Genomic DNA, 27,614 nt, shown 5'->3' on the forward strand with positions numbered 1-27,614 from the left:
GAGTTGTCCCAGTTCTAGTTTAGTGTCAGTTTGTCTGCGTTTCTGTTTGCCTGCTCTTATTTTATCCCTTGTATTATGGTTTTACCCCCTCGTGGGTTGTTGTTTTAAGAATTGGGATAATAAATTAATATGGATCCCTTCATCCCCGTGTCTGTTGCAATTGGGTTCTCTCACTTCCCGTACCGTGACATAAAACCAACTACTTTAGAATACTAGCTTGGAATTCTAATGAAGAAAAACTTCTCATTTCTGTTAGACATAATGAAACCAGGGGATATTCATTTCTATACAAAGATTTTCAGTGGAAACATAGTTTTAGCAGTCTTGAATATCGCTGCTGTCCTTCTAAAACCTTGTATCTCCATATTTCATAATTTGCCATAAATCATTATTATTAGTCACTCTTGCATAAGTTTACATTGTTTATTTACTCACCTTTAACTTGACACTCTGTGTGTTGACTCACAATGCCTGTACCGTTTTGCTTGTTTGCTGGCCATTTGTAAATAAACATAGCTGTATGGGAGGACCCCGCATCCAAGACTATTCCATACTATAAACAAACACAATGGATTGAAAGAATTTAAAGAAAACATTGAGTGCGAAAGACTGAGGCCAGCTATATGTAATAATATATATATAAAATATACTGTATTTCATATCAACCACATATTCACCCAGTAGTGTTGGCACAAATATTAAACTGATGTACATAAAATAATCAAGCAAACACTATAAAGTTAACATAGTTTTTCAGTAAACATAAAACCCAGTAAAATACAATGAAAAGATCAATCTTAGACACATTCCTGGTTTCACGAAAAAGGCCTTTAGGCTAGACCCAGACTAAAATGCAAGTTTGAGGTATTTTACTGTTACTGGTAACTCATTCATTCTTTGGAATATAGATTTAGGGTTGGTCTCGTTTGAAAAAGAAAAGTTGCTGATTATTGCAACAACAAAAATTACACACGCACAAAACAAATTAAAGGTATGTTGTTAGGTTTATTGTTAAAAAATAAGTTTATATTTTTCTTTGATTAAAAAATATACAAAAAAATATGGCTCACAAAAGGATAACAAAAAATCTAAGCACACTCTTTATTAAAAAGAATAAATTACTCTCCCTACATAAACTATTAAAAAAAAACACTACATAAATCTGTATAAGGGATACTTCACCCAAAAATGAAAATTCTGTCATCATTTATTCACTTTCGAGTACTTCCTAATCCATATAAATTTCTTTGTTCTGATGAACACAGAGAAATCTATTTGGAAAAATGCTTATAACCAGACAGATTTGACCCCCCATTGACTCCCATAGTAGGAAAAATTAGGCCTACTTTATCTTTATCTTTGTTCTTCACAAAAGAAGACATTTTGAAGAATGTAAGACAGCTAACAGTTCTGAGGCACTTTTGACTACCATTGTTCTTTTCCATACTATGGTAATAATAGTAATAAGTAAGTGCTTGTCAACTTTGACAACACATTATTCAATCATTTAAAAATTACAGTATTTTTTCCATTTCCTGAAACCGCAAATTTGAACATCCACGGTCAGGACAGCAACAATATTTGTTATTTAGAAGAACATTGCTCACTCTCTCTAAGTATAAATAGTCAGACATCTTACCATATCTTATTCATAATGCTAAATAGTATTAAGGTAACCATGACACCTACACCTGCCTATGCAAACAGGATTATGTTTCCTTTCAAAAAATAAAAACCTCTTTGATGTGTGATCAGTTTTTATCCTGTTGGTACTGTTTTTTGTTCAATGATTATACAATGTGTAATAAATGAAAGATAAAAATTAGCATAAATAACACAATGTCTCTCTTTTATCACACACCTGCACTGCAACCTCCTGAGGTATTGTGTATTTTGGGCAAGACACTACCTGAACTCTTTTCATACATGCAAACCATGATAATCTCAACCAATAACCTTACTTCCTTAGTCTTTGCCTACAGTTTGCATGAATTTACAGCTGAATGCAAATCTCTAACATCTCTTAGTTTCAATGATCTTTGTGTTATTTAGGCAACGAGAAACTTGTCTGAGTTTGCATATCACATTGACTCACAGCCCTCATCTAACAAGTAAAAAGTCTCTATTTACAAAATATAGTTATTACACAAACTCCGTCGGGAGAGAGAGGACAAGTTAGGATTTTTTTCAAACACGTTATTCATCATTTAAACTAAAGTATTTCGAAGTTCAAAGAAAGAAAGAAAGAAAGAAACGGATTAAAGTTTTAAATCAGATGATTCTAATATAAAAAAAACCTCATTATACAAACTAGGACAATGAAACATGGTATATAACGTAATCGTATTATACATTGTTATACAATGAAATGAACCTGCTTTGAAAAAATGTCCATGTGCTTAATCTTTTGAAAATCATAATAAAAGCAAATAATGTTTTTTTGAGAGTGTTCAAACAGTGAAACAATGGCATTTTTTTTTGATACTGTGGTTTTACTCAAAATAGTAATACCATGGCTAATTTGAGAAATAGGGTCTGTACTCATGTGAGACAATAATTCTTGCACGCGCAAACGAGAAAGGTGAAACTTGAACAGGCAAACTTGATTTGCTCAACCGGAACTGCTTGATTCAAAGCACCGATAAGGCTAAACTCTCGTGATCTCACGCGAAACATCGCTTGCCAGTGAATTGTTTACCTCCTATGACACTCTTTACCAACTTTAACTTGTAAGATTATGAGTGAGAAATAAGTTATTACCATGAACTGTGCCGGTTCTTTGACATCTTTGGTGGGAATGACGAGCAGAAGAATGCCACCGATCGACAGAAACAGAGCTGCGCTGGCGGTTATGATCTGGCATTGCTCTTGTTTTCCCATGGATGCTGTGAACGCGACGCGATGGACCGTGTAGAAATGATAGCGACCACATTTGTTGGTAAGACCTAGTATTGTATATTGTGACGTATGTTAAGGCGGTTAACCTGCAAAACAAAGTGGGCATGTCACTTCAAGTTATTGCTCCACGTCATATGCGCGATTATTGGACAACAGGTCTTAGTTGTCTATAACTTCACCAAGCTTGTCTGCTGATAGATGCCTAAACACTTTTACTGTATATACTCATTTATTTCATACATTTTCGGATAGGCTTCATTTTTATATATTTGTATTTATTTAAAATGTTTTCTGTTAATAGTTGCAATACGGTGCAGTGTTTGACAATTCCTAAGAAGACGCTTGTAGAAGTTACATTTGTGGATAACGTGCTGATTTGTGGCAGATGCAGCAAGTTGGGAAGATGGTTTTGAGGTTCCATTGCTCCTATCAGAAGGCTGTAAGAAAAGGGTTGAAAAGATGTTCAGCAGCTGGATGCGTTTATTATGGGATGGTCAAACAAATAAGTTACAAAGGTATTTATCACACTAGGCTTAAACTGTATGCTGTAGACCCGGGCAGGGATCATGAGATTTCTTCAACCAGTTACACCCCTTTGTACAGGAAACATGTGCCTTCACACATGTGCAGTGTTATTTTTGAACATTAACAGGGTTTGCATTTTAAAACAACAGCAAACACTTTACAACATTTCAGCTGAATGTATTAAATACTTTTTTAAATGTTGTCTCATTCACCTTTTTTTCTATTAGGATAAACATAAAACCAACAGCTCGGAAATCTATAGAGAACTGTGTGCCTGACATAGGTCTTGTTTATCTGAACATTTATAATTTATTTATTTCCTCTCTCTCTTTCTCTCTGTTCCTGTATCTTTGTGCCCTTCCCTGACATTGCGCCAGTCTTTGTAAGCAGCTGTCACATCTTTGCTTTCGGCTGGTCTGTCTGAAGAAAGCCTCTGCTCATTCATGTCAAACAGCACACCGTATTCTGTGTCTTGACATATTCTGGAAACAATGAAGCACTGGTAGTCCACAGTAACAGCAACGCCATTCCAGACAGGGCCACGATTGTAAATTGACCAGCAGGAGGCGCTTATTGTTCAGGCAGGATCCCTTCTGACAGCTCTCATGATTTATATTTGACAGAGATATCCTCAGCAAAGATATGAGTGCTGATGTGAATGAAGAGACATTGGGAAATCTTTTGTTTGAGCTGGGATCTCTATTGTACACATTGTACAAGAACTGCACAGATTCATACAAGGTGGAAGCTGAGGGAAAACAAGTGGTAGGGTCAAAGGTGAGAATTACACCATTATTGCAGTATTGCTTTGACTCATTTTATATAAAAGATCAATCTTGGACACATTCCTGGTTTCACAAAAAAAGGCCTAAGGCTAGACCCAGACTAAACTGTCAGAGCCCTTCTGAGCGGTAACTCATGAATTCTTTGGAATACAGACAAAGAAAAAAGAAAAGTAGCTGATTTATTGCAAAAAAAATCTGATTGGTGACAGTTAACTGGCTACCTGAAAATAATTTGCAATGACAGGTCATAAAACAGGTCAGTGCCATTTTTTTGACTCAAGATTCACACTAGCATAGTTTTACTAGAGCATTTTTTATAAAAGCTACTTAAATATACTTATTAAACTGAGGCCTAGTCCTGGCATAAAGGGATACTTCAGCCAAAAATGAAAATTCTGTCATCATTTATTCACTTTCCAGTTGTTCCAAATCTATATAAATTCTTTGTTCTGATGAACACAGAGAAAGATATTTGGAAAAATGCTTATAACCAGACAGATTTGACTCCCATTGTAGGAAAAATTAGGCCTACTTTATCTTTATTTTTGTTCTTCAAAAAAGAAGACATTTTGAAGAATGTAAGACAGCAAACAGTTCTGAGGCACTTTTGACTACCGTTGTTCTTTTCCCTACTATGGTAATAATAGTAATAAGTAAGTGCTTGTCAACTATGCTTTGTTTTTGAATAATGAATGTAGACACAATGTTTTAATGTAATACATTTTGTTCTTAATGGCAACCCCATGAAATATTCGCAGTAAGCAGACAGTCACACACCCTGAAATACATTTGAATCCTGATACAATCACCAGAAGCTGTTTACTGTATATATCTGTAACAAATCTCAATACAATGGAAGGAAGGAGGCGGGAACCGGCAGACATTAAACACAAAATTTTAATATAAATAATAACAGCCGGCGGCCCCTCACGGACGACCGCCGGCGAAATAACATAAACAACAAATATAAATATAAATACAAACATAACACAAGTTCGGGCCCGGTCCTCTCTCTTCGACGGTCCGGTCGCTCGTTCCTTTTATATGCTCCCATCTCCTACGTGATTCGAGGCCGGTGTGCGCACAGCTGGCGCTAATTCACAATTACTCACCGGACTCGAACCACGGTCTCGCCCAGCCTACTCTACTACAATATCACATCCCTGTTTCTGGTCTGTCACGATATCATATTTCGTGGCAAAATAAATTGTAACAATATATTATCATGATATCTTTGTTTAAAGAAATAAATGACACTATCAGTCTATTTCATCTATAAATTTGTTTATTTCTTTTGATATGTGTAGTATAGACACAATATATATATTTGTGGTTTTTAATATCACAGGTATTGCCAACTCATTACCATATATTGTGACAGCGCTAGTACTCGCATAGAAATATGCCCTCAATGTGAAAGTTTGTAAGAACAACCTAAATTATAGAAAATAGCCAGCAGAAGATCTTTGCTCAATCTTGATGGGATTTCTCATATATCTGATGTCTGAAACACTTGCCTCCAACTTTTTGTACTCCTATTAAATAAAGATGATATTGATTTGTATTCCTTTAAACTACAAGAGGCACAGAATGGTGAGCATTGAATTTAAAAGTGATCCAGATTTCATTTTTCCATTTGATATATATTTTATTGGCACACTGGAGTATAGCAGTTATACATTTTTAAACATGTAGCTTTGTTTCCGTTCAGCTTTTGTCACAGACAGTATTGGTGGAACGTCAAAAGCACACTTGGTGTTAGAAAACATGGTCAAAGCAGATTTAAACCACCTTACAATATTTTAAATAAATAGAAGAAAAAAAAGTTGTTTTGTATACAACAGTGAACAGGCCTGGTTACATTTCTTTGTTTGTGGAAAAGGTGTTCAAGCCAAGTTTGTCTTTAAATTGACCTTCATCCCAACCAAACAACACCATTCTTGGTGACATCGTGCTTGCACACTTAATGTTGGAAATCTTACAATTCCAATTACAGGAAAATATTTTCTTTTACATTATGGCACATGGCAGTGTTAACAACATATTTTTCTGTTTGGGTCTTATTTGTTATTTATGAATCTACAGAGAATCTGCAGGTATGCATTTCATAACATGATTGACTTTTACATAAAGCAGTTCACAGTAACATTGGACTTTTTTTAACCCAACCGAGCGGAATAATATTGTCAGCAAAAACATCTCCACTTTTCTCTTAAACATATATTCATTTCCATATAAAATTAACAACAGTTACAGTACGATAGATAACGTTCTAAATCTTTCAGAATAGATACCAAACCTTGCAATTGTTTGCTTATGTCAAACATATATAGTGTTCCAAAGCTTTTATTAACCTATTATTGGTCATTATGCTTTTAAAGGTCCACCGAAATAGACAACTGTTTTATCAATTATCCATGTAACTAGCCCACAGAGTAAACGCTGATAGGACACAAACAATGGAAATTGCATCTAGTGTTATTATTACATACAGACCAAATAAACTACTGCTATATATCATATGATGACATAGTGAAATACATATAATGCAAAGAACGGTTCGCTTTGTAGCTGGAGGATGCTACCAACTTTACACAGTGACAAAAATTATTACAGGGAATTTTAAGCAGGTGAAACTGTAAAACAGCTCAAAAGATCCTGTAATAATAGCTGCTTCATTACATTTACGCCACTCTTTAGCATTACCCAATAATCCTGCTTGATATTTTTACAGTTTTACAAGAAAGGTTTGTTTATAAACAAGGTCAGATGTGCTACATATAGCCCCTGTCTTGATTGACCCCATATTATTTGCCAATTTCCAGATATTTATCATTCAAAAATCGAGTCATTTTCTCTTTACAAAAGGTAAAAATCTAAACAAAAGAATAAATATAGTAGAGAAAAAAAAGAAAGTCAAAAATCCACAGTATGTTCGACCACTTCTGGCATGTGTGTTTTGTAACGGCAGTAAAGAGAGAGGACATGTGTACAGAGTGCAACAATGATCAAAATGTGCCAACTTTAAACTTACAGTATTATTCATAGTTCCAACCTAACCTTTCCATTGTCTATTCTAAATACATGACGAGTTTATATTTATACGTGTGCACTAACAATTTGCCTTTCGAATGAGAAAGCACCACAACTACCACAATTCAGTGTTGAGATAAGCTACATATATCTTCGGTGGAGGTAGAAAGACATAATACATATGCATGTAACATAATTATGTCTGCATTAATAAAATGTAAAAATAAACAGATCATTATTTAGTCTGATGCTGACCCAATGTGGTGTAACAGAACTCTAAATGTATATTTACATATTTCACAAAACGTCTTCAGATATGTGCAAAAGATTCTAAAAAGTGAAGCACTTTGTGTGTGTATTTTATGTTTTTGTCTGTGTGTGTTTTTATTGGTCGGGGTAAGATCAACCGTGTGGCAGTGCGAATTTGCTCCAATTTGGCACAGTGTGTCCATAAGAGTTTCATGTCCAGTCTGTTTACATGAATGCTGAGAGTTTTTGTTTGAATGAAGGTGCTGTTGGCTCAGGTGGGGGACGAAGCAGCAGCTATGGAACAGCAGGTTTGTTTCAGAGCCAACCAGCCAGATTCTCCTGCCTCACAGCCTGCAAGTCTCTCTTTCTGCCTGTCAAATTCTCTCTCTCTCCTCTGTTCACGTTCACACCACTGTGCTCACTGAGGGGTCTGAAAGGTTGAGCTGGCCGGTTATATCCGTGGGATATGGCTGGAAATGAGGAGGAAACAAAAAGGCAAATCATATTTTCTTTTAGTATTACAGCACAGTGAGAACATTGTACTTTGCATATGTTACTCCAGTGGTTATATTTCACCAATGTCTTGTCCACATTGTTATGACGGAGGGAGTCTTTCCACCCACAACAGGCCGTGTTTAGCCGCAACCTGGAATAATTTGGCTTCGGTTCAACAAGGCCTGCTCAGACTATGACAAATAGAGTGAATGATGTCACGGATCCATTACTAAACGATTGCTTCACAGGGCCTTATCCGTATAGCATCATTGCTCTCGCTTAAAACCTAAAATTGAATACTCTTTCTTAAATGAGGACATAAATACATCACGATGCAAAAATATCTCCTGTAACAACAAAAACGAGAGAGCTCTGTCTACCTGGCCCACGGCTAATCATTTACCTGAACTAGAAGTGTTGTCACTATAGTAACTGTCCCAATAAAATACAAAGGCTGGAGCTGATTTGCAGCACATGAGTGAGGTATATGTTACAGTCCAATATTGGGTTTAGGTTTATCTCTCAATCTGTCTGTGATTTCTAATGACTTTTTTCTGCAGTATTGTTATAATAAAAAGCTTGATAGTCTCTGCTAAATCTTTTCTGGAGGAATGGCTGGTGCTTGAATTTAGTCAGGTTATATTGTGTTGGGCGGTGGTTTTTAAGTGATCCGTGGGCCATAGATATATTTTGATAGGGCAATTTTATATTATTTATAAAAGGAGTAACTGTTTCCCGTATCTTTAAAATTGCATTTCAGATTAAAATATGGATTTTGTTTTCATTTCGCGCCAATATACTGTTTGCTGCATAAACATGTCACTTGGTAATGTGATCAATGCTGTTAAATTGCAATTACATTTTACAGGATTCAGTTTTTTTTGCTATTCAGACTGTTTTGTTGGGTCTGTGCAGTTAACAATAAAATGAATAATGAATAATAATAAATAAAGTTTCAAATTAAAAAGTATAAATAATAAAATATATATATAAAAAATCATAAATAAACATTTTTAGAAACTGTGTTTGGTTCCAAATGATGATAAATGTAAAGTCCAGGTCCTGAATCAGAACCAATCTGCAACCACTGGTTTAGGGTTCATAGTGGGTGGTGAGACTCTCTCTCATAACAAGGTTGTTTATGGTATTCCAAGTGATAACCACAGCGCCCCCTGTCTACAAACAGCTCTATTCTACAACAACCGGAAGGGTCATGCTGGTAGAGGAGAAAGGCAGTGTGGCATGTGGTGTGGACACCGACATTCAAAACGCCATTGAAATCCATTTATAAAAAAACACTGATAGAAAAGAAAAGGATGATTAGGACTGAGATGGGTAAACATCAGTTCAAAAAGACCATTTCTGTCACTGCTCAGCTAGCAGAAAATATATTTAAATGTCTCACCTGCCAGCGGTGTCTGCTTTTTATCTGCTCTACCTTTATCTTTAGAAAATAGACCTTATAATATAAACCAGAATATGCACACCATGTTCTTTTTAAATAATTATTTAGGTAGTTCTCTCACCTTGGTAAACTTTAAATTGCATCTACAAAAATGTTTTTCATATTTTGTCAGACAGTACTAGATAGATAGGACTTTGTTGACAAAATAAGCTATCCGTCAGCATCATTTTGTAGGTCGAGGGTACACGCAACAAATCATTGCCATACCCAGAAATGTCTAGCAAGCACTTAATGCAACGAAACATAGAGTTAAATAGCAGCTTTGTTTGTATTGAATCCTCAGAGCCAACAACATATTAGTGAGAGATCTACTTCTTATTAAACCTGTGGAGAGACATCCGTGTGAATACTCTAATTTTGATCATTTGAAAAATTATGCTCTGAGAGTCCAATATGTTGTAAATGCAGCCCTGAAACCCATCTGAGGACCATTTCCTGGAAATCAAATGCAAATTGTTTTTCACTTCAAAGCACTGCAAAGAAAACATTGGATGGTTAAAAATAAACCTAGGGATCTTGGTGCAGGCCTGCCGGGGAACAGCCCAAGTTATTTTAGCATTGTTATCGGAGTCGCCGTGCATTGTGGGAAGCGTACGAGGTGACTTTGACAATGACCACATAAAACGGGACAGTAAAAGGAGGATGAGGTTCATGGAAATAATTGTTACACGACCAAGATGTGAGAGGACACACATGGTTACACATAAAGAAAATGTGGAAATCAAGCGTAACGGAAAATCACATCCAGATTAGGCGCTGGAAAAAGACCAGCTCAGACGTTTAGAAGGAGAAGCTACCTTGCCCCCTCCTGCAAGGTCAAACCCACAACCCCGAAATCAAACGCCTGACACGTAACCGTCCTCTGTTCCCTCTCAACGTTTCCCTGTTCCTAGCAGGTTTCTCATTGGGCTTTCCCAACAGATGTCTGGATGGAGTATAGATGGCTGACTGACAGACATGTGGTGGCCATGACTGTAACTTCATGTGTGAGGGTGAAGATAGTCTGAGATGAGATGACAGAAGAGAGTGAAAGAAACAGTGCAGGCAGAGAAAAAAGTAAAGAAAGAGAGAGAGGGGAGAGCGAGGAGATAGAAGTACAGGCAGGGCGTCATTTCTTAATCTCCTTACCGTGTCTTTGGACGACCTACGTCGCTTGATGTTGGAGGCCAAGTTGGTACTGATGGACCTAAAAGAGGCTTTCGTTTTGGGGTCGGGCTCTGCTCTACCACTTTTTCTATCCTAAAATAAATATACAGTATATGTAGAACAATTATTTGTGTTCTCTGGAGGAGTGCGTTTGGTTTAAGTCTCCAACCATCCCCACCCACCACTAGATCTATCTCTCCTGTAAAGCACTGCCTTGCTGAGTAGTGGTCTACAGTCATCAAAGTGTATCTTCTAAAATTAACATGCCGTCTCCTGTCCACTCCATCTCCATCCTGGCTTTGAGTCAGAATCTGCGCTCTACAAAGAAAGAGGATACTGGCATAGACCAGGTGAGAATATGCACAGAACGGCTTACTTGACTCTCTAGAGAGACACATTCTAGAGAGCGGGGAGGACCGCTGTGGATCGTGCGATCGAGCTCCACTCATCCACAGCTCTGCGACTCCGTAATGGAAAGCAAAAGCATTAGCAAAGGAAAAGAAGCAAAATGAAAGCAATCGGATGGGAAAACCAGGCTCCGTTTTTGAAAGAGAAACGATGTTCTGTTGTTTGGGGAAAATTAACAACTCATCAATAAACCGTTGCATAAAACTTAACACAGGCCCTTGGCATTATACCCCAGCGAGGGTATAATGGGCTCATGAAGGAAGGAGGGGTGTGCTGGCTCGGAAGAGGAGACGAGAGCGTCGGGAGGGTGAGGGGGTTGTGAATTCAACCAGAAGACATGCAATACATGGAATCAAAAAGGAAATGCGAAATGAATGACATGACAGTTGACCTTGGCTGGCACCGTCATTCCCTCATTGGTTACTGGCCTCTGTGTGCCTGCTTTGTCCATGTAATCTTTGATCCCCTATGACTCGGTCTGATAAACAGTGACATGCACTGCACTATGTATAGTTAGAGCCATATCAATTTAAAGGGACGCTTCAGCTGGACATGAAATTCTGTCATTTACTCGTGCTACTGTCATGTGTTCTGTGAACACAAATGAAGGTATATTGCAAAATGTGTCTGTCGACGCCGTGAAAGTCAATTGGGGCCAATGTTGTTTGGTTACCAACATTCATCAAATTATATTTTTTTGTGTTTTGCACTATTAAGTCATATAGGTTTGGAACGATGTAAGGGTGAGTAAATGAAGGAATTTTAATCTTTGGTTGAACTATCCCTTTAAATAAAAATCTGATTAAAAGCCTACCCAGCATGTTATAGTCAATTCCATAGCCAACCAAAATGCTTCAATAAAATCAAGTGCGGTGCAGAAATTAGGTTGAATTCTTTCCATTCGCAAATGATCAGTCATCTTTTGACTCCTTTCAAAAGGAACGAGACACAAGAAATGGACATATATGTTGTTTTCACATAATGCATTCCAGTTTCTCATCAAGGTCATCAGAACATCTGGGGGGCACAGAAAGGGTGATTGTACAAACTCCAGGCCATCGAGGCTTTCATCCATTGCATTTCAAAGACATGTGATGGGGTAGTGCCTTTGGAGTGGGCAGCTAGCTCGCATCACACAGGCTCCTGATCTGCCCTGGATCTCGCTCTGTTTGAAATGCAAATGCACCCCGGGCAATTCTGACTGTTCATGCATTCATGAAGCAGTTGCGGTTGTTGTGAGATTGGCAGTCTTGGCACACGTTGCATGTGCACCTGTAATGAGCTTGCTTTTGTTTTTGAGAAATGAATTAATTACTGATGGATTTACTTGCTTTTATTGTTGGTTTAACATCAATGTGTATCTAGAATATGGACAGGGGGCTCATTGGCAATTGAATTGTATAAACACTGTCTTTCTTTTATTTGATAAACAGTGGGAGGAATATCCATCAAAAACACCCTGGCCATGGTCAAATGTATATATTTTATATTCACTTTCAAAAACACCGGACCTCTGACACGGTGTGGGCAGCATGTGTGGGATTAGTAACCACACAACACTGTCTTAAGTAGGTGGTGAAGCCTCAAGGTTAAAACACTTAACTCTTTAAAATGCTTATCTCTGATGCGTGGAAATCAATCAGATATCCACCGGCTTTGAAACTGCATAGACTTGATGCATTAAACTATTAGATTCAGTTGTGGTGAAATACGTGTCTGCTTGATAATGGGTCTAAATAATCAAGGTCATGACTCGCATTTTTAATGTGGCTCGGATGCATCTACAACAAGCGTTTCACAGCAAAAAACGTAAATATGTCTATTATAGGCTAGCCAGGTCAATCTTAAGAGGGTCATCCTTGTTACTTTTCTCCAACACTGCAGTCTTGCGTTGGCCTGTGACCCGGCGTATATGGCTACAGTTGGAGGCTAGCAGTGAACAGGCAGTGATCTGTGCAGGGTGTAAAGGAGCTCTGATCCTTGGTGGAGCCCCACAGAGACGTTCAGCCGGCCTGCTCAGCATGCACCTTCCTGAATCCACAACAGCATCATAGTCTTCTCAGCATGTGTATGTGAAGCTGCCAAAAAATGTGATGCTGCTGGCTTTAGTGATGCTGCAGGAGCTGCTTTGTGTTGCTGTGCATTTCAATAGATCTGCACTGTCGTGTTTATAATGGAATTATTTTGGACATGGGAATGCATATGTCAATCCAAACATTGTCAACATTTTTTTCTTCGTACTACTTCTTTTTTTTTTAATATATATATTTTAATTTATTAGATAGTATTTGCAAACACTTGCTGTAACGTAAATCCTTCTAACCACTATACAACATTTATTACAAGAGTTTAAAATAAAGTGTCAAAAGCTTTACTTTACCAAACCATATATTTTTCTAGTGGACTGGCATATTTTTCTGGTCTTTTTGCTTGGGGGATGTCGCACCGTTGATTGATGACAGACATGGGGTTGGAAGAAATCTATTAGATGTCTTAGTTTGTGGCTAAGACCACTGGATAGCAGCGGAGACTGGCCTGTTATTGACTCCTATAGATTTCTGCAATGGTTTGGTGATGGGAGGCGGCTGTACCTGTAGGTTCTTCCTCCAGACATTAACCGCTGCAAAGGCCAGCTGCATCTGCTTCCTACGAGCATCCTTGTGTCGCTTATAGGCGATTTCGATGAAGATAAGGAAGATCCCGGCAACGATGCCACCAGCCACCAACATAAACACGCCTGAGTTGTGAGAAATACATTTGATCATTTCCAAAAAGTCTTCGGGGTGATAAAAATAATTATTTACGAGAATTGCTGTAAATATCCCATCTGCATTAATATTTATTAGAATGCAGATGTTGACCATACTTAAACAACATTTAGTTAAAGTTGGTCTTAATTCAATGGTTGATTTTTATTTTTCTTAGCATCAACCAAAATAATTAAATTAAAAAAGTGTTTTTCCTTAGTGCATGATTTTTTTTTTATTTGTTAAGGGATATTTACTAAAACATTCTCTAGGCTGCAATTACAGACCTGCTTTTTATTAAATAAAGCCATATGTTTAAAACTTATCGTGTGACGCTACCCTTTAATGATTATTTTTAAAGATAATTTTGGACCGTACCTGCCATATTCTCAAAAGTGAGCGTGGCCGGTGCATTGCTTCTGGAGTCACACTCCTGATAACGGACCCAGGTTTTATCCAAGTCCTCCATAAAGCCATTTTCATGGGAGCTATTAATCCAGAGAGCAGACTCATCAAACCGTAATACCAGAAATAGAACAGTTGACAGATGGCAGCATGTATAAAAGAACATAATGATCAAAACGAATGCAACGTTAAGTGATGTACTATAATTACCTGAGAATGGCCAGTGAGACATTTTGCTTCCATGGGCTGTCTTTACGCATGCCAATACCGAATCCAGAGCGGAAGAACAGCTCACCTGTGGTGACCAGGTCGCATTTTTGCGAGGCCTCAAACTCCAACACGGCTGAATCCCATATAAACGCGTGGAGTTTGCTACAGGGGAAAAAATCATATGGGACACAATATGAATATTGATAAAGTCAAACTTGTGGCTAATAAATGCAGAATGCCATGATCGGCAGAATGAATAAAAAATGGGGGTGTTCATTTTATGTTATAGTTTTATTGCAAATTATTAGCAAAACAACTTGAAAATTTGAATTTTTTTCTAATATTTGGTTTTAATTTTGCCTAATACTCTCAAACCAATACGCTATGCACATGTTTGTGCAAAACCTTGTGATCTGTTCTTAAATCATGATGTTCCTAAGAGCATTTTTGTGTGTTTAAATGGAAGGAACTAAATCTGAATTAAATCTAAATGTTGTCTCTTGACCTATTAGACTGTTTTTAAAACTCAAGAGTTACCCTTAGAACAAATATAAGCTTCTGGTAAATGACTGAAGAAATACTCTGATTTAAAACAAAGCAGATGTTTAAAACAAAGTGGTGTTTAAATGCTAGAAATCCGATAGGGAAATGTATTAAACACTACTGGCAGTCAGCTATCTCTCCCTGTCTTCTCTTGTAGGACGCAATGGCTTGTGAAGGTTCTTTGAAAAAATACAACTCCCCACCCTGCTTTATATTCAGCATCAATACTGTACTAAATTAAGCTAAACAAAAGTTGAACATCCCCTCTTCTCGCAGGTGCTGAGGGGAAACATGCTACCTATCATTCTGACTGCTGTAATCTCAGCAGCCCACTTCCTGGTAAGACCTACATCAATACCTTGACCTTTTTAAGTGGTGTTTGAATGCACTGCAACACAATCAATTGTCAGCTAGGGAAACTAGAAAAACTATTTGTTAGTCGGAGCGAGAAAAATAACCTTAATTCAAAAGGACATTTTAGGTATTAATGGAAAGTAGTATTTCAAAAGATTTAAAAGTTTATGTAATTTTTCTTCTCTAGTAAGTGTGATGTATTGTGGGGATGTTAAGATACTATAAAACATAATTGCTGCTTTGCCTTTTTAATTTTAAACAACATTTCAGTATTTCCATCCAATAAAAAAGTAATGTTTTTGACGATGGTAAACTGATGGTCGACTGACTTGTCTCGCACGGCCTGGATGGCTTCCGCGGCGCTCTCGTAGTTGTGCTTTTCCATGTGGCGGTACATGGTGCTCAGCTCAACCTGGCGCCGGAAGTAGATGTCCACAGAGCTCTGCTTCACTGTGGCGTAGATGAATTTGTCTGATGGGTTTCGCAGCTGCAATAGAATGTTAAAGTGGGTTGGCACAGCCTTGTTAAATATGCTAAGCAAGACGATTTAAAGGACAAAATTTCCTAAATAATTAAAGTAAAGTGGTCAAAAATCAAAAATGGAATCTTTGTCTGGCAGCTCCATGAAATATTTCTGAGAGGAAGACGGAACAGAGGCAAACCAAGGTGAGCATGACCAAAAAATCTAGACCTTTGATGTTATATTGCATGTAGCACACATACAATTTCTAGCATAACAAACTCATAAGTCTATAAATGAATGTGTCCTTACTGTAAATAACATTAAAAGTTAAACACAATATACTTATCACAATACCTATTTCTATGTATTATTATCATCATTTAAAAAACGCACCATTCCTGTGTCGTTCGTAAGTTTAAATTTAGATGAACTTTTCCTCTGCTAATTGCCTTTTTTGACCATTTCAACACATACGGCAAAACTGACATGGTGAAAAAGTTGAATAAAAATAACCTAGGATGACCCATAATAACGTGTTCGTGACGTGCTTAATTGAACACCGTGATTTCATGTGAAATTTATGTACGGAGTAATTAACAATCCTGTTTTATAACACGCAGCGCTGCTTCATATTTAACTCTCACCCTAGGGTCGTTGATGCCGGTAATGCGCTCCTCAGGCCGATCCAGCACTAGGAAGGCTGCCAAATTGGCAGTATAAGATGCAACTATAATCATAGCGAAACCAGCCCACACCATACCTAAAATCCTTGCCGAAAAGCTCCGCGGGGCACCTGCAAACATAAGCAAGCAGGTAAGAGCGATAAAGAATTGAAGCCTTCTGCAAAATTAATAAAACACGGAGTCAGCAATATTGCCATCCTGCAGAAGCGATAGACTCGAATAATAATCTGTTTGCTCTACCTTCTCCAATGCCGGAGTTCAGTAGCACGCCCCAGGAGAACCACATCGCAGAAGATAAGGTGAGGGCATCTTCTTCCTCCTCTTCACTATTTACTTTAAACCTTCCAAATGGGCTGCAGAGCGAAACGCATATCAGCCAGAGACACATGCTTAAGCCAGAAAATCACAAACCTTTTCAATCTTCTACAAACTTTATTAATATCAAGCTTTTATATTATTCATTTATTTACATTCATGCATTTGCCAAACACTTTTGTCCAAAGTGACTTACAGTGCAATCTGTTTATACATTTTATCTTGAGATTTAAACTCTTGACCTTAGGTTGAGCTATAGAGAAACTGTGTATCATTTGAAATGTCATGTTGTATCAGACGGACTTTAGGGAGGCTTGGATGAAATCTGGAGTTAACAAATGTCTTCTTTTACCTGAAACGGTCTAATAGGTAGAGCATCACCGCCACAACATGGACCGATAGACCCACCAGTAACCACAGAGTGCTCTGAAAAGGCTGCATGAACGAGTCCAGTGTACTGCGTGGAATTTCCTGCAAAACAACGCAGTTTTATAGACAGTCCAAAAAAACACCACCCACACTGCCACATGTATCACCGTATGGAGCATCAAACGCAGTCTACTGTACATCTATGCCAGTCAGAGTAGTATTTATAGACCTCTGTGTACTCCAGTGAGTCATGATTTTCACAGCTTTTTGGAGTACAGACATCAACCCACTTCAGGGAATTTGATTGAGTAAACAAAACTGTAACACTATGTCTGACACAGAAGAAAATTCTCTCTAAGGATTTGCACGGAAAATTAATTAATTTCTTGAGCTTGAAATTAAAAATTTAAATAAATTTGACCCCAAGTCGTCACTTTTATCTATTCCTCGGTCTAAGATTGTACAGTACATTCAAATTGGTTTTCTGTAGCTCATCTGAATTGTACCTTTTTGACAAGGATTGTAAGCCCCTGATACTTGAACGGTTTCGAGAACTCAATGTACTGGGCTCGTTCATTGTTAATTGTAAGTGGAGCCACGATCATGTCTGCCAAACCACTCAGGAGTTCTCCCATCATGCCATTCCACTCCTTCTTGTTGCTGTTATTTACCTAGTATTAATACAATTAATAACAACATTGAAGAACATTAGTACATTCAAGTTAGATTTGTTTGTTTAGATCTGTTCACATTACACATTCTCTCCAAACATCTTGAAAATCTTACTATAGTGTTGTAAATGTCTGAGGTATTCACACATGCTGCACAGAAAAAGTATACTGTATGCATCTACACAGAAGTAAAATACAAATACAATTGAAATTATGAATATACAGTGTTTAAAAGGCTGGATTATTTTCAACCCACCGTTGGGTCAAAAAGGGACGAACCCAATTGGTTTGTAAATATCCCATTGTTGGATCAAATGTAACTCTTTCTGGGTTCATTTAAAGGGAAACTCCACCCGAAATCAAATATTTTTTCATAATTTACTAAAAACCCAACCCCTGTTGTTTTAATCCTGGATACATTTCTTTGTTCTGCTGAATACAATCAAAGATATTTGGAAAAATGTAAGTAACTGAAATTTCTGGAATATCATTAAAATCAATTTAATGGTATTCAAAGGTGCCCCAGAACTGTTTGCTTTCTTTCTGTTTGTGTTCAAGAGACAAAAAAGATACAATATTTTGTTCCAGATATGTCTGTTGCTAACATTTTTCCAAATTTTTACATTTTAGGCAGAGTTGTGTCTTCATGCACTGAATTTTGAGCTGGCACGGATCAGCCTCAATATGGCTGTTTAAAGATGCTTTCAAAGTCCCCGCTGAGCAGTTTCAAAGAAAGTCTTAATTGAAAGGCTTAATGTTTGGGTTTTAAGCTATTTTCGTGCCTACATGCTATTTGTTTTATGTGTAAAGCAAATCACAGACTCTCAGTTGCATCTATTTGAAAGAACTGAAAAATTCCAGACGTGCTTTTACTCTCAGCCTACACACGACCTTGGTGAAGACACGCATAGCTCCAAGCGATGTGTTCCATGGGGAAAAAATCTATAAACTAATCATGTTACTCACCCGCTCCTGGGTGCCAAATTTTCCATCCGCTACTAGATGCACCTCATAGGTGAAGTTCATTGTCATGGCAAGTTTGATCAAGAGGTCAATGCAGAACCCATAGCAGCACTGAGGTACTATGGGGCGACCTGTGGAATCATAGAAACCAGTCATATTAGTCTGCACTGTTTAGGTTATCTAAAAAATATCATATGGTAAATTAAATTAATATTGTTATATACTGTATATAATATTATTTTTTTATAAATAATTTAATATGAGTTTATCAACATCAGCATTAGAGAAGCGATGGTTCACCCAAAAATAAAAATTCTGTCTTCATAGTCATTTCAAACCTGCATGGCTTTCTTCCTTCTGCAAAACACAATAGAAACTATTTTGACCCATTCACTTTAAATGTACGGACACAAAACCAAAGCAAGTGAAAGGGGACAAACTTTGTTTGTTTACCAACATTCTTCAAAATATCTTATTTTGGGTTCTGCAGAATGAAGAATGTCATACAGGCTTGAAACGACAAGAGGGTGAGTAAATGATGACAGAATTTCCATTATTGGGGGGAACTATCCATTTGAGGTTAAAGTTTTGAACAGTATTTTTGCTATAATGATATAAAAAATGAGGTTATAATAGTATCTCCAGCCATGAAAGCTACCTGGAATGGTCTCATTAGGGCCAGTGCAGATCACTTTTTTGATCAGGACTCCATTTACTGTGTGTTCTTCCTTACAAGTTCCATCATGTAGAGTCGGTTTCACATAGACAAAGGGCTCTTGATGAATGGTGACTATCTACCCCAGGAACAAGTAAATTGAATTTCAATACAAGGATTTAATAAGAACAAACTGAAAGTTAAATGATGCATCAAAATCAGTACCTTTAATCTTGTTGACATCTGATAGCCTTTCGGCTTTTCAGTTTCTCCTCCCGGCCAGATAATCTTCTTTTGCGTGTTCATTACAACCTGTAATCCATAGGATACAAATAAAACGTTTTCCTACGAATCCCCTACAGTACGCTCACTATGGATTTTTTTATATGGAAATTCATCAATAAAAACGTCTTATTATGAAAATGAATTTTGTTGGTGTTTAATGGTTAAAATAACAAAGCAAATGTTTTTCCCAGGCAGAAACAAAGACAACTCATTAAAAAGACTGAGCTGATATCTTACTTGCGAGCCATTGTAGACGCCCACTTGCACCAATCTGGTTTTCTGGTAGTTCTGAATGCTGTAGTGGGCGAACCTCCTGTCTCCGTCATCATTGAACTCCACTCGGCCTGTCAGACCATCTGGATACTTGGATGACATCAGAACTCTGGTACACAAGAGGGTTTTTTTTAAAACCAAACAAAATCCTCATTTAAACTCAAAGGGAGATGTTGATGATGGCTGGAGTTAATGGCACGTTACTGAGATGGGAGATGCATGTAAAAAAATATCGACTTTCTAGGGGAAGAGTTAGGAGTATTTTTGGGGCAGTGGAGGATGGTGGGTCTTGCAGATGATGTGCAGGCACAGACATACAGTCGGATAAAAGATTCAACACCTGTGTGGGTCTTCAAAAGCATGCAAACCAGAAGTCCAATGTAATAAACAACCTAACAGGCTTGACTATATTCAATCTCACGCCTTTTATAAATCGAATGCATTTAAAAAAGAAAGATAGACTACAGCATATTTTTCTATTTCAATATTCGCTTCCACTCTTGCTGGCCAGTGATAATGTATGAAAATGCTTGACAGCGAATGGATGGATTGTGGCTCGGCGAATTTCAGCCGGCGCTCGTGATCTCCGGCCTCACCGTTTGAAGAGTGGGCCAGTCTTCCAGATGTTTGTATTGCCAACACAACCTCGTGGAGGCTCTGTGATATTCTCCTTCTCAAAGAGCTCCTGGATGGACTGGGCCACCACAGCCACGGCATCGTAGATGTGCGCAGACTCGTTCTTGCCATTGATAAGCTGAAGGCCGAGCAAGCCTGCCCAGTTGACAACATTACATAATGTTGGACAAGGCCTCACAACAGTTTGACTTCAAGAGATACATACTCAAATCCAAGAATTACCAAAGAAAGAAATACACGTGCATTGCATATGAATGTCGTCTCAGAACAGACAATAGGAAGGTGAAAGTCATGAGGGGTTGGGACGGGGTCAGCACCGAGCAGAATGATGTGAACTCGTACACAGATGTGTGTAAGGAAGCCAGGAACAAGGAAATGCGATTGTCGCTTACCATCATATCCGCACCTCATTGCAGAGGTTGCAAAGCATCATTTACAAATAAACTCATGACAGCCAAACCTTAAAAATGTATGCACACTCAAACCAATATGGATTACCACAACTCTCTATTGCATCATTTCTTGTCTACTGAAAGAAAGGACAAACACTCAAAAATGAAACAAATTAAACATTAGACAGAAAGCACAGTACAATGAGTAAAGAATCACTGTGTTTGAAACCTTTAAACGGAGCTGTTTAAACGTTCAAACACGCAAGTACAGCACAGACACTGATTCATCGGTGGGGATTGCAAATTGTAATCGTATAAAAAGCTTAAGGCAAACATGTTCAGTTTGTTAAACAGCCTGGGAGAAGAAGAGAGAGAGAGAGAGAGAGAGAGAGAGAGAGATTGAAAATGGAGAGGATCAAAGTACATACCATCTGGGGCTTCACTCAGTGCTTTACCAGACATCTCCCTTTCTCCAACCAACCACACGTAACCAGAGCCTGTCATGTTGAGCTGGCGCGCCGCTTTGTAAATGGCCGCCGCCTCGTCTTCACTGCGATTGGATAAAGAATGCTTGTAACTACGTCTCGCAGTCTAAATGCCTCCAATTGTAATGTTGACATTTTGAGGGAGGCTCCGACTGACGCTTGTCAACAAAATGGATGCCGACTCATTCAACTAGTTAATGCTTTAAAATTACTGTTCTGCTGCTTAGCCCAAAAATAAAAATTCTGTCATCGTTCAAACGCTCCTGAATCATTTCAAACCTGTAAGAGTTCAGCTGAATGTCTCTTTCGAAAGGGTAATCATGCCACACATCATTGGTCTTGAAATAAAAGCTAAGCAAATGATGCCATTCTTTTTTGGTTAAACTATCCCTATTCTAATGGAACTCTGAATTTCTTATTGTAGAAAAAATACACATTTATATCTATAAATTACAACCTAATGCCTGATCATATGTCTCATTTAATCAAATTGGTGATTAGTAGTCAGCTAGTTTAAAAGAGCCAAATATTAACTCACCTTGCGGAAAGGATGATAACTCGAGCCTCCAGCTCCTTGGCTTCCTTGAGCAGAGCCGTCAGATTTGTTTCTTGACTGAACAGGAGCACTTTCTCTGCCTGGGATTAGGACACATCATTAGTCAAGGAGTTGACTCATCCCCACCATGAACCATGCTCTTTCAGTGCTGGTGTTTCTTTTTTTTCTCTCTCTTTTTGGGGGGTGGGGGGTGGGCAGAGGGTTGAATACATGAAGTTTCTGAGAAAATCTGCTTTAATAAAGAAAAATGAGTAAGCTTTGAGCAGCAAAAAATCTGCATTTTCACATGCAAACTCAAGGGAATCAAGATTCCAAGGAGGAACGTGCATGTAAGAAGAAGAGGGAGAAGAAGATTGATGCAACCGGAAAGCAAAAAACAGGTGGAGGAAACGGAAGGTGGTGGTGATGGCTTCTTTCCCAACCAAAAGAGAAAAAACAAACAACCAAAAGCGGAAGAAATGCTGCAGAAAGGTGGGAGAAACATCTGGATTGTGCCTGTCCCACACGACCAGATCTCCACGCACTGTGTCAAAAGAATAGACTTGCAATCTTGCTGGCTTCAATACATGCATTCCTTTACACAAAAATAAGAAAGTGAAAGGTGGGGGAGCGAGTTTTCGGTATACGCTTTAACAGAAAATATAACCCATTCCCGACTGAAATCATAAAAAGAATCCAAACATAAATAGACGTGCTGGCAGGATAAGGATCCCTGGAATCGTTTGTTGCTTGTTTGACTGGTTTCTAGTTGCTACGTTCAGATAACTTTTGGGCGGCGTGCATTGACCATGCAAATATACCTTGGGTCCTCGCTTGTTGTCAAAGGACAGTTGGTCGAGGTTTTCATAGTTCCTGTTTTTATTCTGATGAATAATGTGCACAGAGAAAATATGCAGACACAGAATATTATAAACAGTTATAAATGGTGCGCAGTAAAGCATTCCAACAATCTCCACTTTTCTGCTTCAAATTGGGAAACTCTAAGCCTGGGGCTTGCAAGAACATCAACAAACCTTGCATATACGTAATGGTTTACAGTGATTTTTGGATGGCTGCTTTAAGTTCTCTAATAAGAAGTTCAACCAATAATAAATTCTAATGCCTTCAACTTATTATAATGGATATGTAAAAGAAGCTCATTGATCCTTATTAATACTGCAGTAAATCCAAGGGCAACCTAATCCAGTTCACGCATCTCATCAATCAGTTTGGAAGTCAATGTCAATCTACCGTGAAAGAACATCGGCTACAGCCCATGAAGCACAGTTTGTTTCTGCGTTTCTACATGCCCATTCAGACACATGGTCTCAAATGAACAGTATATGTAAAGCACTCTCTCAAGACAATGCACATTCCTCAGAGCTATAGAACACACAGACTGCTTGTCTTTTAGCTTAGTTTCTGCTTTAAGAAAAACACAAAAATCCACAACACTGAATGAGCGCTTTAAACAACCAATCTGCTAGATTGGATTGATGCACATAGGTTGAGATTTTATTTTATGTAGAATGTACATCATGCCTGCGTAACCAGCAGCTGAACATATTCCCTGAAAATCTTTGTGATTAGACGGTAATTAATTTCAAGCCCAGTTATATTGTATAACGCCAAACAGGGAAAAACTTCCAACCCAAAATAGGAAAAAAAACAGCAACTATTCAAAGCTTGTTTCCTTCAAAGTCTAACAGTAAGTCACCAAAGCAGTTAAAAATATTTGTCAATAAAGAATTTAAAAGGCTGTTGGTTTCCTAAACTTACAGCAGACACAGAATTGTTTTGATGTTTTTCCCATTTATCATAACACTAATGTCCTTAATATGCAGCAACACAACACCTGCATAGCCAAAGTTAGGCTGTAATTCTAGACAGAGCCCTTCCGCTGACAAGTTTCCAGAATACTAGGAGAATGTGCTACGGCCTCGGGGCTGCCATTACTGCAAATGACATTGCAACGGCATTGCAGTTGTCCCACATAAACAGTTCCACACAAATGTATTCAGACCCCTAACAAATATCTCATTTTACTGAACTCCTAATCATCCAGATTTTGTAATTTAGGCTCCATCTGAGAGGAGATGCTCGTATTAAATCCTCATAGTCCGTACTCTTATATTAAGGATTGTAAAATATAAAAGCTACAAACAGATGAACAAAGTTTTCCTACTGCCAGAAAGAACACTGAATATATCAGCTACACTCAGTAAGAAATTTATAAAGTATTCCAACAAATTCCACAAAAACTCAAACCAGCCATATCGCCTGCCGATTTTTTGCACAGCCCCAGGATAAGTCCCTCATTTTGCTCCTGTTGTGAATAGACAAGTAGGAGAATCTGACTATGGTAAAAAGCAATGTGAGATGAGTAGAAAAGTACAAAGTTTTGCAGATAAACCACTTCAGACGCTGCAGATGCCTTTGGCATAAATAATGTTAGCCAATGAAAAGAAATGTGTTTACACAACAGAAAAAAGAAAACATTTAACATATATAGAGGACCTCTGAGGATTTGATTACAGAAACACACACCGACTTACACGCACGCTCGATTACACGCTGGGGCACGAGAGTCAGCAACCTACGCATCTCACCTTCGTCTCCCTCTCCTCCAGCAGGGTCTCCAGTCTTTTCTGTGCTGCTCTTCCCTCGTGGTCATCACTCACGATCAGAATGATGTGATTCCACTGGAACTCGCGCATCATGTCGAACCACACCTGGGCTTGGTGAGAGTAGGGCGGTACCGTGCGCAGGAAGGAGAGGTGGATACTCTGGAAGTACGAGTAGGAAAAAGTGTCTCTCGAGAGGCTACACAAAGGCACGAGGCAATTTTGCTTCGTTAGAATTTAATCACTTTAACTGTAATTAATTTAGAAAAGGATCCCAACACATTGTGTGCCGAGATGCCATAAGGCAAAGATTGTATGTGAACGGTCCACATGTGAGCAGTTCAGGGAGTCTATCTATCATACGCTCTGCTTTCTGACAGTTTTGAATTAAATCTGTAAAAGGCCCAGATTAGAACAAATACCCCGATTAAAAACATGTCTAAATGAAGAAAACCTAATTTGTTGAATTTTAACTACACAAGTATTTTAGAATAGAACAGATTAGAATAGAATCTTTAAATATCTCAAGGGCTTTGCTAAACATTCCCTTTACTGTTTTTATAGTTATTGAAGCACAATTTTAAATATGATAAATTAGAAGAACAGATATCATCTGTGTTGAGGGATGCAAAACACAGTCAAAATCAACATACTGAGCAGCGGTCTCACGTCACCTGCTGGTGCCCACCCACACTCACCTTATCTGAATAGATGGACATGCGTGTTGTGAGGCCCACCACTGGTATACGATAAAAACCGGCTGTGTACGACACTGGTGTGGGGGTCAGATGGTCATTGGACTGAGGTGGGTGGCTCACCAAGATCGCATAAACCTGAGGACATTCAGAATCTTAATTAGAAGAAAAATCTGTCATCACTTTTCTAACTAATCTTTTGTCACAGCTAGATCTTCATCTCTGTTGCTTTTGTTTATATGTAGAATATTATATAGAGAGTATTTTGTAATGTCTAAAAATAAGATATTTCATTTTGCAAGACATCCTTCAACCTGGCAATCCAACACCAGTAATTTGCTCGATGGTTTATATGCATGCACATTGTTCCGTTCGATTGTATGTCGGGCGGGTGTGACACAACGTGGATTGGAATCCGTGTTTGGATTGAGAACAGCATTGAGGTCTATAATCTCTGCCTCCGTCGCTTTTTAATATGCTGCTACAGATTTTCTCGCCAGAACAAAGCAGCTGTTCTTGGTGCGCCATGTTGGCCTCGTTTCACGTTTTCCATTTAACGATGTGGTCCACTGGTATCAGGGTTCCTCGTACAGAGGTCAATAATATTGCCATGAACGTTGTCTCCTATACCTCTGCTGTGATCTGTGTTTAGCTGACGTCACAGGAAATATAGATAACCACATGTACAGTGTCGAATGTTCAATTAATATAGCATATAAATACAGCGTTAAATACAACCAATCCACCATGGCAATTCAAAACTGCGTATGCTTACTCATCGGTTAGGTTAAAATGGACCCCTTACCCCCCCCCCCCCCCCCTCTCGAATCCTGTTGAATGTTTTCATCTGCACAAAGTACTCTAATGTTCAACGTTTTGCCTTAGAAAACATTTAAAGTGACGTAATTAAATACACATCTGTTTGAAAATTACATGTATGTATGAGAAACAACAATAGCTGCTAACAGCAAATAAAACATTTAAAAGATTAATTTATAGCATTAATTAATAAATAAAAATGTAACCGTCGTTTCAGGCAGATAGTTAACGGTTTTGTTTTTCAATTATAATAATACATTAAAATGAAATGAAAAAAATAACACTCTTAAAATGCTGGGTTGAGTCAAATATGAAACCTTTTTTTTAATGAACCTAGAAATGTTTATGACTGGATCTGATTTGACTGAACCATGGGTTAAAACACTCCAGCATTTTAGTGTATGATTATCTGATTTTGTTTCGATAGATTTTTGACTTCTACGTAAAAGTGAGTCTTTTTCAGGACCGTCATAATTTGAATAGACTGTGTAGTTGTAAATAGGCTACCTGGTTGGAGATGAGGTCTTCACAAACGGACAGTGCCATCTGGATCGCATTTGATTTATGAGTGACTGAAATAGCGTTCATCTTGAACTTATCTTTGCCGTATATATTGTTGGCTTGACTGACAGCATCTTTGAACACTTGTTCATATCTCTTCTGGCTCAGGACAGCCCCGATATTCACAGTCTTCGGTTCGCATCCACCTCTCGCACAGGAGCACGAGATGAGAAAGGCGAACAGAACCAGACGCATTTTGCTCCGGATCGCAGAGGAGTCAAACCGAGCGTCTTGTGAAGGATGTGTGTCGATGTCCGTGGATTAGACGGATGTCCTCGCAGGCGTCCTCTCCAGTAGCACTGGAATGTAATCACCTCAATCTACTCTGCTGAGGAATGCGCTTAATTCATCGAGGCTGATCATTAAACGCGTTCATGTGCTGGAAACCCATGTCAACACGCATTTGTAGAAATTGTGCTCGCTCCTGTTGATAGTCGTCTGACAGATTTTCACTCTCTCTCCCATGCAGGTGAACGTGCCAAAATCAAGTTTTGTATTATTGCTTATGTCGTCTGTGTTGAAAAAGCCACTTCTTCAGTTGTTGCCGTGATTAAATCACAGTCGCGGTTTCTCACGTACGCAGCGGGTCCGGGTGACCTGATGCTCTGTGAGCGCCGCTGTCCTTGGTGCTGAAAGCTGTGCTCGCGCACGGATGCGCGTTCACTCGCAGATTACGCCTGATCTCACTGAGCTGTCACGGCTGAATAGACTTCAAAACATTTGTGCTAACGCGAGGAAAATCTCAGCTCTATACATTAACGTTTGATTGAACCGAATGAACCGATTATCACATACTGTAACTTTGATGTGTGAAAGTCAAATTAAAGCATTCCATGTTGCCTATGTATTAGTCATGTGCAAAGTGGCAGAGTTCTATCAAATTGGTCGTTTCTTCATGTTTTTGTTTGTTTATTGATTTGATTGTCA

The 27,614-nt window shown here is 38.3% G+C and overlaps 2 protein-coding genes and 1 long non-coding RNA gene across 5 annotated transcripts in view; 1 reads left to right on the top strand and 2 right to left on the bottom strand.

The window, feature by feature from the left end:
- LOC130418857 (ectonucleoside triphosphate diphosphohydrolase 2-like) overlaps positions 1 to 2,990 on the bottom strand; it is a 9,991-nt gene extending 7,001 nt beyond the window's left edge. The window contains exons 1-2 of the mRNA XM_056745006.1: positions 2,761 to 2,990; positions 436 to 553 (exon numbers count right to left, since the gene is read on the bottom strand). Of these exons, the coding sequence (XP_056600984.1) occupies positions 436 to 553; positions 2,761 to 2,880 (238 nt within the window). The 5' untranslated portion in view covers positions 2,881 to 2,990. The remainder of the gene's footprint in view (positions 1 to 435; positions 554 to 2,760) is intronic.
- On the top strand, positions 2,802 to 7,870 carry LOC130418859 (uncharacterized). Its single transcript, XR_008906435.1, has 3 exons — positions 2,802 to 2,938; positions 3,284 to 3,413; positions 3,801 to 7,870. It is a non-coding gene; the product is annotated as an uncharacterized LOC130418859 (long non-coding RNA).
- grin1b (glutamate receptor, ionotropic, N-methyl D-aspartate 1b) lies at positions 5,831 to 27,366 on the bottom strand. 3 transcript variants are annotated; one of them, XM_056745005.1, is made up of 21 exons: positions 26,634 to 27,366; positions 25,311 to 25,445; positions 24,598 to 24,774; positions 22,810 to 22,872; positions 21,992 to 22,089; positions 21,397 to 21,518; positions 20,537 to 20,711; positions 19,905 to 20,049; positions 19,608 to 19,694; positions 19,386 to 19,521; positions 18,731 to 18,858; positions 17,600 to 17,764; positions 17,077 to 17,195; positions 16,650 to 16,762; positions 16,371 to 16,519; positions 15,593 to 15,750; positions 14,367 to 14,528; positions 14,130 to 14,239; positions 13,596 to 13,741; positions 10,579 to 10,689; positions 5,831 to 7,960 (listed from the first exon to the last, which is right to left on the bottom strand). In XM_056745005.1, the coding sequence occupies exons 1-21, from the start codon at positions 26,880 to 26,882 to the stop codon at positions 7,895 to 7,897; spliced, it is 2,814 nt and encodes a 937-aa protein (XP_056600983.1). In that variant the 5' UTR covers positions 26,883 to 27,366; the 3' UTR covers positions 5,831 to 7,894. The 3 variants fall into 3 exon arrangements, with proteins under 3 accessions (XP_056600983.1, XP_056600981.1, XP_056600982.1); XM_056745003.1 differs by lacking the exon at positions 10,579 to 10,689 and having other exon boundaries at positions 26,634 to 27,364; XM_056745004.1 differs by lacking the exons at positions 10,579 to 10,689; positions 22,810 to 22,872 and having other exon boundaries at positions 26,634 to 27,363.
- Between the last annotated feature and the right edge of the window lie 248 nt (positions 27,367 to 27,614).

Source organism: Triplophysa dalaica, chromosome 4, assembly GCF_015846415.1.
Source record: "Triplophysa dalaica isolate WHDGS20190420 chromosome 4, ASM1584641v1, whole genome shotgun sequence".
Taxonomy (NCBI): domain Eukaryota; kingdom Metazoa; phylum Chordata; class Actinopteri; order Cypriniformes; family Nemacheilidae; genus Triplophysa; species Triplophysa dalaica.